Source organism: Canis lupus, chromosome 37, assembly GCF_048164855.1.
Source record: "Canis lupus baileyi chromosome 37, mCanLup2.hap1, whole genome shotgun sequence".
Classification (NCBI taxonomy): domain Eukaryota; kingdom Metazoa; phylum Chordata; class Mammalia; order Carnivora; family Canidae; genus Canis; species Canis lupus.
Window position 1 is genome coordinate 21,214,020 of NC_132874.1, and position 14,694 is coordinate 21,228,713.

Consider the following 14,694-nt stretch of genomic DNA (forward strand, 5'->3'; position numbering starts at 1 on the left):
AGAGATGAACTTCCCAGATGACCTGGGTGATGTGCTTTGCCTTCGTAGTGCCTCAATAACTCTTCTACTGTTGGTTGATTTTTTTCTTAACTTTACCTGAATTCCTACAGAAATTCAACTGCTGTCTGAAAAGCATAGACCACTAAGTCAGTATATCTTTTTTATATCCTTATTCTTTACAGATCTGATGTCGTTTACTCCTTGAAACTCCATATCTGGTCCTCTCTTTCATGTAAATGTTGGCCTCAGTCTAGTAGATATTTATACTTGGGTATTTTATAAGCACTTGAAACCTATCATGACCAAAACTTAATAATGAGTTACCTTACCTTCCCCTCAACTCATTTCCTTTGTGAGTTCCCAGTACTTCCATTCTCTTGGTAACCCATGCTCTAGTGCTTGCTCTCCTCCATGCACAGAGAATTAAGCCTCGACTGTGTCTGTGATCCATTTAAAATCAGTCTAAGACTCTTTTCAGGTCCTCTACAATAGGGTACATGGGAATATTAAGATATGTTCTGAGGTACTACCCTAAAAACTACCTTTTCTTTAGGTTCTGGCTTGGTATATGCTATTCACTTATATAATCAGGTCTAACCAACTCAGGTACTTGGCTCACCCTTTAGCTAAGCCAATGTGTATCGCAATCCTTGACTCCTCTTGAATACTTTCCTTGCCTCCCTTATCACAGATCACCAGTAAGCATTCTGTTTTCTCTGTAGGACTACTTGAGGTTCTGTTAGAGATTCCTGTGGACTAGGTGCTCATCTGTTTAAATATAATCTCACTTTTAATGTGAAAGCACCCTTTGTTTCCTGGCAGCCTAATTTCCCTCGGCATTTATAGTGGTTAGATGTGTATTGATGGGCATTACTCTCTAACTGTGTGTGTCAAAGCACTTTGGGAGGCTCATCAATCTTGTGCTTTTTTTTAATTGACATCAATAATGTGTTTGCATTTATCAATATTTCCTAATTGCCAAGTTAAAACAGTGGAACTTCTATAATAAATCATGCCCACAGATATCTTCAGACATTAAGGCTTTAAGGTTTATCAATATTTTGATGTATTATAAATTGTTTTTATGAGGACTTTTTTTCCTATGAGAAAGAAGGAACAGTGTAGCAAGAGACAGAGAGAATTGAGTCCCCAGTGTTACCATATAAAATTAAGTTAAAGGGCTAAATCATTCCAATGAAAAGAGAAGAAAGCTATTTCCCAAGTACAATACGTTCCCATAAAGTTCAGTGTTACTGTCCAAGTGAATACTGGTGTGTCTCCCCTGCGAGTGATGTGCTGTGCCAAGCCTGTTCCTCGGAGAGTAATTTGGACAAAAGGACAGTTTGCACTCCTGCAAAAACAGAGCTCTTATCAGCTCATTTTTTCAGGAGAGGAAACTGAGGCTTTGTGAGCTGCAGTTATTTACGGAGAGTCAAACAGTGGCTTCACAAGGCTGGGACTCAAACCCAGGGCTTGCAGAGTCCATGGCTAGGTTCTTTACTATTCAGGGACAGACCTGACCAAATTCCCAAAGTCGAGGGAGACCCACAGGTTTCAAGGGACAATCCACATCATCTATTAGGCATTTGAAGACTCTAGAATGTTTGCTCAGAAAAAAGATGAATGTGAAAGGCTTGGGAGGTCTGTCCTATATGCGAAGGCCCTTACCATGAAGGAGATTAGACCTTGTCTTCTATGCATGCAGGCAGCAGAAGTAGGGCAGCCCTATCACCTGCTGAGGGGCGGTGTTGTGCCATCGTTTCAAGTGTTTTGTGCCATCGTTTCAAGTGTGGCCCCAGCAGATCACCCCTCAGCCACTCACCAGCCCCTGCCCTTGGGCAAGTCGCTTGACCACTGTGTGTCCCACTTACCTGAGCTGAGATGAGAGTTTTGACAGTACCTACATTATAAAGTGGTTGTGAGGATTCAGTGAGTTAATACGTGAAAAGTGCCTTTGATAAAGGTGCTCAGCACGTAGTAAGTGTGCAAAGTGCCACTGTTACTATTATTATATTTTAAAGCCAGACTAGGTGTGAGGAAGAAAAAAAACCACTCACCATTTATACATTAATCATGCAAATCTTATTTATGAGACACTGTTTTAGACAGTGGGACCCAGCAATAAACAAAACAGATCTAGGCCCTGCCCCTGCCTTCATGCTGCTTATATTCTGTATTAGAGAAAAAGAAAATTACTATGTCAATCAGTAAAGCAGCCATTCAGCACCTGAATGAACTATTTCTGACATTGCCACCCCTGCCCTTCTCTTATAATCACTGAAGATGGCCAGGCACAGGCTAACTGAGGTTATCGTGAGAGAGAGGCTTGCTACTGTGAGCTTTTATAATGTTCTAACATCCCTCTGCAAAGTAAGGTTGATTTAATGCAACCAGTGGTTAAAACATCAATTCTAACATTGCTTTACTTTAAAACTCTCTGTCATTCTCTGGATCATCGAGGTGAGGTGGGACAATTATGCAAGGACAATCCTGTGAGGTACAAGAAGGAAATACGGGACTTCTGATAATTTTTATCTCATTTTTTTAATGTGTATTATGGTACATATTTTATAATGTGCATAATTTTAATAGCGCAGGAGGACATGTGAATAACGTCTAAATAAATATAAATGTACATTACAATGCACGCATAAACGTCTTTTGCTAATGAGGTAAACGACTTAAAAAGCTTGAAGTCTGCTGCTGTAAGTTTTACTAAAATGACTGAGCTTTGTAGTCAGAAGCTATTGCAATAATGAAACAGTGTTTTTATATTTCCCTTTTTTCTGATGTGGTCACTTATGGATAATTTTCAACTTTAAAGGTAATAGTTTTCCACATGAATGGAAAATTTAGTCATACTTTCTCCTCTACTGAAGAACTTAAAAATCAATCATGACAATTTTTAATGTTTTTGTGGGAGTTAATGGTTTTATTGCGTTTAATCCTCCTTTGAGCCCATGAAATAGGTCTTATACCCACTTTGGAGATGAGGGAACAGAGCATTTTAGAGATTATACCCACAACTCTTAGCAATTAATCATTTTGCCAGAGAAGAGAAATTTTAAAACTAAGAACTATAAAGCTGATGCTCATTACTAGCAGTATACCAGGGAGTACATTTTAGCATGTGTCAAGGTGAATGCTGACCAGTCTCTCATGTTGCTAGAAGGACTGTGACTATTTTTTCTTACTACTGCCATCCTCTACTCTTAACCCGAAGGCAGAACCCTATCAAATAATGTATCATTCAACAAGATTCATTAGGAATCTGCAATGAGCCAGGGCTTCAAGGAGCTCTCAGTTTACCAGAGGAAGTAACATTTCTTTTCTAATCCCCAAATTAGGAGCATGAAGTTGACTTTTAATTAGAGGCAAATTTCAGTTAGGGAGACAGTCTCCATGTTCTCTCCCTCCCCATCCTCATATATCAGCAGTCAGGATCCTTAGTTGTGGTCAACAAAAAACAACTCTGGCTAATTTCAGCACAAAGTAGATAGTTAAATATGTGCTCAGTTAACAGTGATTTCCTGTCTGTGTTCCTTACTCCCATTAATGTATAAGGTTCTTGGAGAAAGGGAACAGAGAGAAAATTTAGAAGCTTGAAAAGGAAAGTTGGGAAAAGAATGATACATAGAAATTAGTTTTCTGCTAACTATCGGTTGATAAAGATTTATGTGAATCTGTTGGATTTCATCTGGAAAGCTTTTTCAATAGCATGAAAAGCAGTGACGTGGGGTTCAGAGTGACGTGAGGTTCAGAGACCTACATTTCCACTGTTGAGCTGTGAGATCTTGGTTAGGTTACATAACTTCTAAGTCTCAGTCTTTTCTGCTCTGAAATGGATGAAATGATGGATTAATCTGTAAGTCTTCCTATGAACTGTCTCTGCTAATAGAAATATTGCATGTTTACTCTAACACAATAGCCAATAGCTGCATGTTGCTGTTGATTCAGCACTTGAAATGTGGCTGTTTTAGCTAGTGGCTACCATATTGGACAGCATAATTCTAGAGTATTCTATGATTTCCTGGATTCTGTTGGTTTACCTATCATGGGATATGGGCCTAGAAGGTAGAAAAGATGCAAATCAGAACTTCACATTGGTGAAGAATTGCATTCATAGTTTAATATCTAATTATGTCAGGAGAGAAGAGCATGCTCTAGAAATTCACACACATGGTGTAAAAAGCACATGATTTAGAGTTAAAGGATCTGAATTTGAACTCTGGCACCACCAATCATGAATACACCAGCCCTATCTGCCATACAAAGTTTTTAGAATCAAATGAAATGATAAATGTGAAGCTCTTTATAAATATAAATTCACTTCATGTGCATTAGTTATTCCATTATTACATGGAATCAGTACAATGATCCTACTAAATTATAGATATCTCATAGCTTCTCTTAGTTTTGGGAGGGTTTTGTTCATTGGTTTTTGGTAAAGATCAAGGATAGTGAGTGAAAACAAATACATAAAATGCAACATCTAGTGTTACTTCATAACTTCTTACTTCCTGATCTTTTATTTCTTTTTCTTGCCTTATTGCATTAACAAGGACTTCCAGTGCAGTGTCGAAAAGAGTAGTGAGGGAGAAAACCTTGCCTTGTTCCTGATCTTAGTGGGAAAGCTACTTCCTCACTATTAAGTATGATGTTAGCTCTAGGTTTCTTTATCAAGTTGAGGAAGTTTCCCTCTATTCCTACTTCACTGAGAATTTCTATCTTATTTCATAACTTAAGATTTGTTATTTTAGCCCTTGCAGCTAATTTGTTTGTTGTTTCTTTCCTTAGAAGTATTTCTTGGGATCTGATTTACTACTCCTAAGTGATAGAATGACTCCTTTTCAGATCCCAAAGATAGGGTTTTATGATGGTTAACTTTATGTGTCAACCTGGCTGAGCCAAGATGCCCAGATATTTGGTCAATTATTCTAGATATTTCTATGAAGGTTTTTTTTTTTATAAGATTAGCATTTAAATTGGTGAGCTTTGTGTAAAGCAGATTACTGCCTATGATATGTGGGCCTCATCCAGTCACTCACAGGTCTAAGTGGAACAAAAAGCTGACACCTCTTCACCCTCTACCCCTCACTGAGCAAGGAGGAGTTCTGCCGGCAGATGGTCTTTGGACTCAAACTCTAACTTCTCTCTGAGTCTCCAGTCTGGTGGCCTACCCCCTACTTGCTAAGCCTGTATAATCAATCACATGAGCCAGTTCCTTAAAATAAATCTCTTTCTGTATATACATCTACATATACTACATACATGTATTCGTATATATGTACATATAAACACACACTATTAATTTCCATGCCCTGTTTAACATGCTTTTAAACTATCAGATCAAAAAATTAAAAAAATAAACTATCACATCATATTTTTGTTTAAGCCCCTAAAATTAAACATAAATTATTCATTTCAATTATTCTTAGGTAACTAAGTTACAAGTGCCTTGCTACTGTATGTCCATTTTTCTATTTCCTTACCTTTGTCCTCTACCTCCTAACCACACCATATATACAGATTTTGAGGAGCCTGTTACTTAGATTGTTAGGTAATATAGAGAACAACTTCAATTTGCCTTTTTAGTACTTCTGGCTAGCTGGCAAAATCTACTTTATTTCCCTCTCCCTGATTCTCTTAAGTTTCCCACTGCCTTTTTTTAAAGACCAAAACGGGAAGAAAGAAGCCCTACATACAGAATCTGCCTGCTAATGTTAAGTCTCTTCCTAGCCATTTTTCTCTACTTTCTCTGTAAAGATGACATGCTTTAGAAAGAGCCAAACAGCCCTGCCCTACCATCACGTTTCTTTAGTGGGAGTGACTAATGACCTATAACTTAAGAGTCTTCAGAAATAGGACTCTTAATAAGGCTAGCAAGACATTCTTTAAAAGTGTTTTATGGGGAAATAATCACATGTAATACATGTAGATGCTAAAATAGAGCTTATTACTCAACAGGAGGAGAAAGTGTAGTCACTCCAAGTTTCTTTTGTAATATCCACCCTTTAACTTTCTTGTTCAAGGATCTTGCATTTTAGGCTTTCTCTTATAGGACACCATGCTTTTTATTATGGTGTCTACCAAACTGCAAATGAAGATTAAGCTTTTATGCCTAGACACACATTGGATACATTATGGTTATGGCTTGTTGTGGGTTTTAGCTCTACATTCACTGAAAAGAGTTGATCTGCTCACAGGACAGAGCAGCAGTGCACCTCCCACCTCCCACAAAGCACTCTCCCACGTGGACTGTGACAAGCCCCTCACAAGCAGAGGGGGATGCAGGAGGCACAGAGGTCTAATTGTCCCAACAGTATAGTAATAATTAGGACCTCAGAATTTTCTTTAATGTTTGCATTCACTTTTTTTTCTAATAGACCCTTGCTGCATGTCACCTTTGGGATTCTGTGAGGAGGGCTTTTTCAGAACACTTTCAGAAAAGTCTGCACGTTTCTAACCCTGCTCACCTGGTGAGGGAATCATTGTATGACACGGCCAGACTCTGCCCTTGGGACCCTCCTTCCTGTCCTAGCACTTCTCTTTGCCCAACTCCCCCTGCACACCCTCACTGTTAGTCATCTGCCTTTGAAAGTGACAGCATGTTAAAAGTCATTCACAGGGTCCTATGGCAAGTATACTACTCAGCAAGGAAGTAGACTGTGTCTCTGAAGAAGTGAAGGATAGACTCATTCATTGCTTTTCTAAATTTCAGGCTTTCATTAGCTCTCTTATTTTGATTAGAAGTGGTTTCTTAGTTTATTAATGTTGCAGGAGGGAGCACCAGCATTTTGTTATATGATAAAAATCTCATCTTAATTTTATAATGCCTGTGATATTTACCGATAACATGTATGGGAGCTTTGCAAATTTAACTTTGAAGAGGTTTATGATTCCCTCTTCTAAATGTGTGCTCTACTCAGTGTGCGTTGCTCCAGTACCTGTGGTAGGAACCTAGGATAGTTTATGGGCTATTAAAACCAGCATGTCAAGCATGTTTCCTTGGAATGAAAAGTAGCATGTTCTTCTGGATAGTTTTCTTCTTTAAAGAAATTATTTACTTGTACTTAAACAACTTATGTAAAAGAATGAACATTTTACCCTTTACTGAATTCTATCAATGTTGGCATAATTTTTTGCCATGTTTGCTTCATCTATTTCCTTTCCTTTTGTTTGTTTGTTTTTTTCATTGAACTGATTTGAAAATTGGTTTCAGGCATAATAACTACCTCCATATAAATTAATGTATATCTTTTTAGAATAAGCATTCTTCTACATTTATCACAATACTATTTTCATACTTCTAAATTGAACATCGATACATACTATGGAGCAGTCCATACGTACATCAATACATACTATGAAGCAGTTCAAATTTTTCCAATTGTTCTACAGTACCTTTTATAATGTCTTTTTCTTCCTAATCCAGAATCCATTTAAGGATCAAGCATTGCATTTTGTAGTCATGTTTCTTATGTCTCCTTTAACAGAGAAGAGTTCTTCTGCCTTTTTTTGATCAATTTCATGACACTGACATATTTAGTCTAGAATGTTCCCTAATATGAATGTGTGAGATTCTTTCTCTCTCATTACACTCCAAGTAATCACTTTGACAGGAACACTGCTTTGGTACTATGATGTTCTCCCTTTGCATCATGTGAGGAGGCCCCTAGTGCCGGTTGTAGCATTATTTGTTTATGCTAAGTCTCATCATTTCTTAGATTGGAGTTGACCAGATATTTCCATTATAAGCATCCTGTTTCTGTTTGTAATTAATAAATAACCTGTGCCCCTCATGATTCTGGAGTCCTGGTGTCAAGCCCTACATTGGGGTCCCTGCTCAGCATGAAGCTTGCTTCTCCCTCTCCCTCTGCTCCTCCCCCCAATTCAGGCGCGCGCTCTCTCTCTCTCTCTCTCTCTCTCTCAAATAAATAAATAAATAGTAAATAAATAACCTGTACCCCATCAACCTTTCACCAGTGGTTTTCAGACCCATTAACATACCTTGCCTGAATTATTTACTGTGTGGTTGCAAACTGTTTATTTTTCTTATTCCCTTGTCACTGAGTTTGCTTCTGCAGATCACTAGGGGCCCATTTTTAATGAGGAAAAAACCTAAATTACGTTCAGGTACATTTCTCACTAATCTATCTTAATTCTCCCAGTTCAACAAACTCCTTTCCCTAGCCCAGTTTTCAATGGAGATGGCCCCTACTAACCCATTCTGAGGTTTTGTCTTAGAGCTCTATTCTTCCCAGAATCACATGGCTCCACTCTTTACACTCAGGCTTAGGGTCAGTCTGGTCTCAGAAGGACTTCAGATCATTCCTTGAATTGCCTGTGATAATCAGTCAACCTACATGGACCACTGGCATGAACACAAATGGAGACCAGGTTCGCCTCTCTACCCCCCTGAGGATCATAACTGCACACTGGGTTTATAACGTCTTTTTACCTAAGGTATAGGGAATAGTTCTCATGTGATTCCGTTCTCTTTACCTCATGATTTTTTTATGGCTTCTAGGATTCCATTTTATGCCTTACCATGATCTGTTTATTCTGTCCTCCAGAAGTAGAAATTTACTTGGTTTCTTTTTATTTTTCCCCCTATTACAGACAACATGGCCAAAAATATCTTTATGTACATCCCTGACATTTTTCTTAAGACAAGTTCCTAAAATTAAAATCAGTGGTTTTTAAGGTATTGAGGCAATTTCTTATAATTATTATATTTTTTAATTCCAATATAATTAACATACAGTATTAAATTAGTGTTAGGGATGCCTGGGTGGCTCAGTGGTTGAGCGTCTGCCTTCAGCTCAGGGCATGATCCCGGAGTCCTGGGATCGAGTCCGGCATTGGGCTCCTCGTGGGGAGCCTGCGTCTCTCCCTCTGCCTATGTCTCTGCCTCTCTCTCTGTGTCTCTCATGAATAAATTAATTCTTATTAATTAATTTTAATTAATTGGTTTTAAGTGTACAATATAGTGATTCAATAATTCTATACATTACTCAGTACCTATCATAATGAGTGTACTCTTTCTTCCCTTTCACCTATTTCACCTATCCCCCACCCCTTTCCCCTCTGCTAAGCATGAGTTTGTCCTCTCTAAGAGTCTGGTTTTTTGGTTTGTCTTTTTTTTTTTTTCCTTTGTTTGGTTTCTTTTTCCAGGTAAGAGTAGAAATCGTACGGGATTTGTCTTTTTCTGACTGACTTATTTTACTTAGCGTTATACTCTGTTGCAAATGGCAAAAGATTTCATTCCTTTTATGGCTGAACAATATTTCCTTGCATATATATATATGCCACATCTTCTTTATCCATTCATCTACCAATGGACACTGGGATGCTTCCGTAAGTTGGCTATTGCAAATAATGCTGCTTTAAACATGGGGATGCATATATCCTTTTTTTTGAATTGGCATTTTTGTAATCTTTGGGTAAATACCCATTAGTGCAATCACTAGATCATAGAGTAGTTCTATTTTCCATGTTTTATGAAACCTCCATACTGCTTTTCACAGTAGCTGCACTAGTTTGCATTCCCACCAACAGTGCATGAGGTTTCCTTTTTCTCAACCTCCTCACCAACATTTGTTGTTTCCTGTCTTTTTTATTTTAGCCTAACAGGTGGGAGGTGATATTGTAGTTTTGATTGCATTTCCCTGATGAATGATATTGAGCATGTGCCTATTGGCCATCTGTATGTCTTCTTTGGAAAAGTGTCTGCTCACATCTTCTGTCCATTTTTTTATATATTTTTTTTTTAAGATTTTTTTATTCATGAGAGACACAAACGGAGAGAGAGAGACAGAGACATAGGCAGAGGAAGAAGCAGACTCCTGGTAGGGAGCCTGATGCAGGACTCTATCCCAGATCCCGGGATCATGACCTGAGCCGAATGCAGGTGCCCAACCACTGAACAACCCAGGCATCCCTCTTCTGTGAATTTTAAATAGGATTATTGTTTTCTGGGATGCTGAGTCATATAAGTTCTTTATATATTTTGAATACTAAAGCCTTATCAGAGATGTCATTTGTAAACATCTTCTCCCATTCATTAATTTCCCTTCTGGTTTCATTGTTTCCTCTTATATGCAAAAGATTTTGATTTGATATAGCCCAGTAGTTTATTTTTGCTTTTGTTTCCCTGGCCTCAGGAGACATATCTAGAAAGATGTTGCTATGGCTGATGTCAGAAAAATCACTAGGCCTGTCCTCTCTTCAAGGATTTTTATGGTTTTAGGTCTCACCTGATAAATTTAGATCCTTAATCCATTTTGAGTTTATTTTTGTGTGTGGTGTAAGAAAATGGTCCAGTTCCATTCTTTTCTTGTAGCTGACCAGTTTTCCCAACACCCCTGATGAAAAGATTGTCTTTTTTCCATTTTCATATTCTTGCCCCCTTTGTCAAAGATTAATTGATCATATAATCATGGGTTTATTTCTGGGCTTTCTGTTCTGTTCCATTGATGGGTGTGTCTGTTTTTGTGCCAATACAATACTGTTTTGATTATAACAGCTTTCTAGTACAACTTGAAATCTGGAATTGTGATACATCCAGCTTTGCTTTTCTTTTTCAAGATTGCTTTGGCTAGGGGGATCCCTGGGTGGCTCAGCGGCTTAGCACCTGTCTTCGGCCCAGGGCGTGATCCTGGAGTCTCAGGATCGAGTCCCACGTCAGGCTCCCTGCGTGGAGCCTGCTTCTCCCTCTGCCTGTGTCTCTGCCTCTCTCTCTCTCTCTCTCTCTCTCTCTCTCTCTCTCTGTTCGTGTGTGTGTGTGTCTCATGAATTAATAAATAAAATCTTTAAAAACAAAAGCAGATTGCTTTGGCTAATCGGGGTCTTTTCTGGTTCCATACAAAATGTTAGGATTATTTGTTTCGGTTCTGTGAAAATGTTCTTACTATTTTGATAGGGATTGCATTAAATCTGTAAATTGCTTTGGGTAGTTATGGACATTTTAACAATATTTGTTCTTCCAATCCATTAGCATAGAATATCTTTCCATTTGTGTTATGCTTCCTTACCAATTTGGATGCCTTTTATTTCTTTTTCTTGTCTGATTGCTGTGGCTAGGACTGCTAGTCTATATTGAATAAAACTGTTAAGAGTGGACATTCTTGTCTTCTTCTTGACCGTAGGGAAAAGGAAAAAGCTCTCAGTTTTTCAACTGTTGAGTATGATGTTAGCTATGAGTTTTTCATATGTGGCCTTTGCTATCTTGAAGTATGTTCCCTTTAAACCTACATTGTTGAGGATTTGTATCATAAATGGATGTTGTACTTTGTCAAATGCTTTTTCTTAGATCTCTTGAAATGAACATATGGTTTTTATTCTTCCCTTGTTAATGTGATGTGTCATGTTAATTGTTTCACAAATACTAAACCACCCTTGCATCCCAAGAATAAGTCCCACATGACTGTGGTGAATGATTTTTTTAATGTATTATTGCTTCAGTGTGCTAATATTTTGTTGAGAATTTTTGCATTTATATTCATCAGACACATTGGTCTATAGTTCTCTTTTTATAGTGGAGTCTTTATCTGGTTTTGGTATCAAGGTAATGCTGGCCTCATAGATTGAATTTGGAAGTTTTAATTCCTCCTATATTTTGGAATAGCTTGAGAAGAATAGTTTTTTGTTTTTGTTTTTTTTTATTTATTCATGAGAGAGAGAGAGAGAGACAGAGACACAGGCAGAGGGAGAAGCAGGCTCCATGCAGGAAGCCTGATGTGGGACTCGATCCTGGGACTCTAGGATCAGGCCCTGGGCTGAAGGCGGCGCTAAACCGCTGAGCCACCTGGGCTGCCCGAGAAGAATACGTATTAACTCTTCTTTAAATGTTTGGTAGAATTCACCTGTGAAGCCATCTCCTCCTTGGGATTTTGTTGTTGTTGTTGTGAGTTTTTTGATTATTGATTCAGTTTTGTTGCTGGTAACCTATTCAAATTTTATATTTCTTCCTGCTTCAGTTTTGGGACGTTATGTTTCTAGGAATTTATCCCTTTCTTCTAGGTTATCTAATTTGTTGGCATACAATTTTTCATAATATTCTCTTACAATCTTTTCTATTTCTCTGATACCAGTTATTTCTACTCTTTTATTTCTGACTTTGAGTCCTCTTTTGGGGGGGGGATTGTTTTTCTGTTTCTTTTGTGATGAATCTGGCTAAACATTTATCAATTTTGTGTTTTGTTTTGTTTTGTTTTTTCTAAAGAACCAGCTCCTGGTTTTATTGAACTGTTCTATTGGTTTTTTAGTTTTCTATTTAATTTACCTCTGATCTTTATTATTTCCTTCCTTCTACTGGTTTGGGGTTTTTGAGGGTTTGGGGGGGGGGGGTTCTTAAGATTTTATTTATTCATGAAAGATGCAGAAAGAGAGAGACACAGGCAGGGGGAGGAAAAGCAGTCTCCATGCAAGGGACCCAATTCGGGACTCCTTTTCAGGAATCCAGAATCAGGCCCTGAGCCAAAGGCAGACGCTCAATCCCTAAGCCACCCAGGTGTCCCTCTCTTTCAAGCTCCTTTAGGTGTAGGGTTAGGTTGTTTATTTGAGATTTTTCTTGCTTCTTGAGGTAGATCTGTATTGCTATAAAATTCCCTCTCAGGACAACTTTTGCTTCTTCCCCAAGACTTTGGGCCATTGTGTTTTCATTTATATTTGTCTGCATGTATTTTTTTTATTTCCTCTCTGATTTCTTGGTTAGTCCATTCATTTTTTAGTAGCATATTATTAACCTACATATATTTGTGGTCTTTCCAGATTTTTTTCTTGTGGTTGATTTCTAGTTTCATAGTGTTGTTGTCAAAAAGGATGTATGGTATGACTTTGGTCTTTTTGAATTTGTCAAGAATAGTTTTGTGGCCCAATATGTGATCTAGTCTAGAGAACATTTCATGTATACCTTAAAAGAATATATATTCTGCTGTTTTAGAATGGAATGTTCTGAATTTATCTGTTAAATTCATCTGGTCCAGTGTGTCATTCAAAGCCACTATTTCCTTGTTGATTTTCTGTTTGGATGATCTGTTCACTGAAGTAAGTGGGTTTGAAGTTCCCTACTATTATTGTATTATTATTAATACTAGTTTTATGGTTGTTACTAATATCTGCATATAGTGCTGTATATTGGGTGCTCCCATGTTGAGTGCATAAATATTTATAATTGTTATAACTTCTTATTGTATCATCCCCATTACTATCATACAGTGTCTTTGTCTCTTGTTACAGTCTTTGTTTTAAAGTCAGTTTGCCTGATCCTGCCACTTTCTTCTGGCCTGCAAAGTTCTGTTGAATAATCAGCTGATAGCCTTGTGGAGTTTTCCTTATATGAAACTATTTTCTCTCACTGCTTTGAAAAGTGTCACTACTTTTTGACATTTTAATTATTCTGTGTCTTGGTGTTGATCTACTTGGCTTGATTTTGTTAGGAGATAATCTGTGCCTCTTGGATATGGATTTCTGTTGCTTCTCTAGATTCAGAAAGTTTTCAGCTATTATTTTCTTCAAAGAAATTTTCTGCCCCCTTTTCTCTCTCTTCTTCTAGGATCCCTCTTATACATATATTATGATACTTGATGTCGCTGAGTTCCCTAAATTATTCTTATTTTGCATAATTTTTTCTCTCACCTCCTCAGTTGATTACTTTCTATTACTCTGTCCTCCAAGTCATTGAGACATCTGCTTCCTCTAATCTACTGTTTATTCCATCTAGCATATTTTTAATTTAATTTATTGTGTTCTTCATGTCTGATTGGTTCTTTTTTTATCTCTTTGTTAAGGGTCTCACTGATGTCCTCCACTCTTTACTCAAGTCCAGTGAGTATCTTTATGACCGTTACTTTAAATTCATATGTATTTCTTATCTCTATTTTGCTTAGGTCTCTTGCTGTGATTCTGTTCTATTCTTTCATTTGGAACATATTCCTCTGTCTCCTAATTTTGTCTGTCTCTGTTTCTCTGTGTTTGGAAAGTCAGCCACATCTCTTACTCTTGAAAATAGTGGCCTTATGAAGAAGAGGTCTGTAGTGCCCTGCAGTGCAGTGTCCCCTCTTCACAAGAACCTGGTATTTCAGAGGTGTCTCCTGCGTGTTCTGGGTACATCCTGCTGTTGTGGCTATGCTGCTTTTTCCTCTAGTCCAGTCATCTGCAGTGGCTCTCTTTACTTATTGTGGGCAGTGTTCGGTCCCTGTGGTGTTAGTGGACCAGTCTGGGGCTTCCTTGGGCTTGAGTTGAGTCAGGCCAGCTGTTTGTGGAAGACTAGAGCACCAGACTGCCAGGTGCTTTCCCTGTGTGGTCCCCTGAGAAGCTTTTACTGGTGAGTAGGCCTGTAGTCATACTTAGTTAGGACAGTGCACTGCTGGGGCGCCAGTCTGAGTAGTATGTGGGGTTACGGTTCCCTCTCTCTGGGGCAGGAGTGTCTTTGGAGTGGTGATGACCCCTTTTGGAGGTGCTTACACACTGCTAGGCTTGTAGCACCGCTCTGGATGGGCTGTTGCCAAGAGCATAATGGAGGGGCAAGATCTGCAACATGCAGAGGGGCTGGATGAACAGTGTTTGCTAGGTTTGCTCACAGGCCCGGGGGTGCAGGCCTGCAGCACAGGGACTGTGGCAGGCCTGGCGAGAGGGGACAGATCCACTGGAGTACAGTGGTAGGGGGAGGGGGAACATTCTCAAGTTCAG

At 38.5% G+C, this 14,694-nt stretch overlaps 1 protein-coding gene across 13 annotated transcripts in view; it reads left to right on the forward strand.

Annotated features, from left to right (window-relative positions):
* LYRM4 (LYR motif containing 4) overlaps positions 1–14,694 on the forward strand; it is a 158,431-nt gene that overhangs the window by 61,489 nt on the left and 82,248 nt on the right. For 7 of the 13 annotated variants that reach the window (XR_012025531.1, XM_072814064.1, XM_072814059.1 and 4 more), the window contains one exon: positions 13,794–13,830. The exons of the other annotated variants lie outside the window; for them this stretch is intronic. Coding sequence is in view for 6 of the 7 variants with exons in the window: in XM_072814064.1 (XP_072670165.1) it covers positions 13,794–13,830 (37 nt within the window). In the remaining variant the exon portion in view is untranslated. The remainder of the gene's footprint in view (positions 1–13,793; positions 13,831–14,694) is intronic. 13 annotated transcript variants of the gene reach the window in all.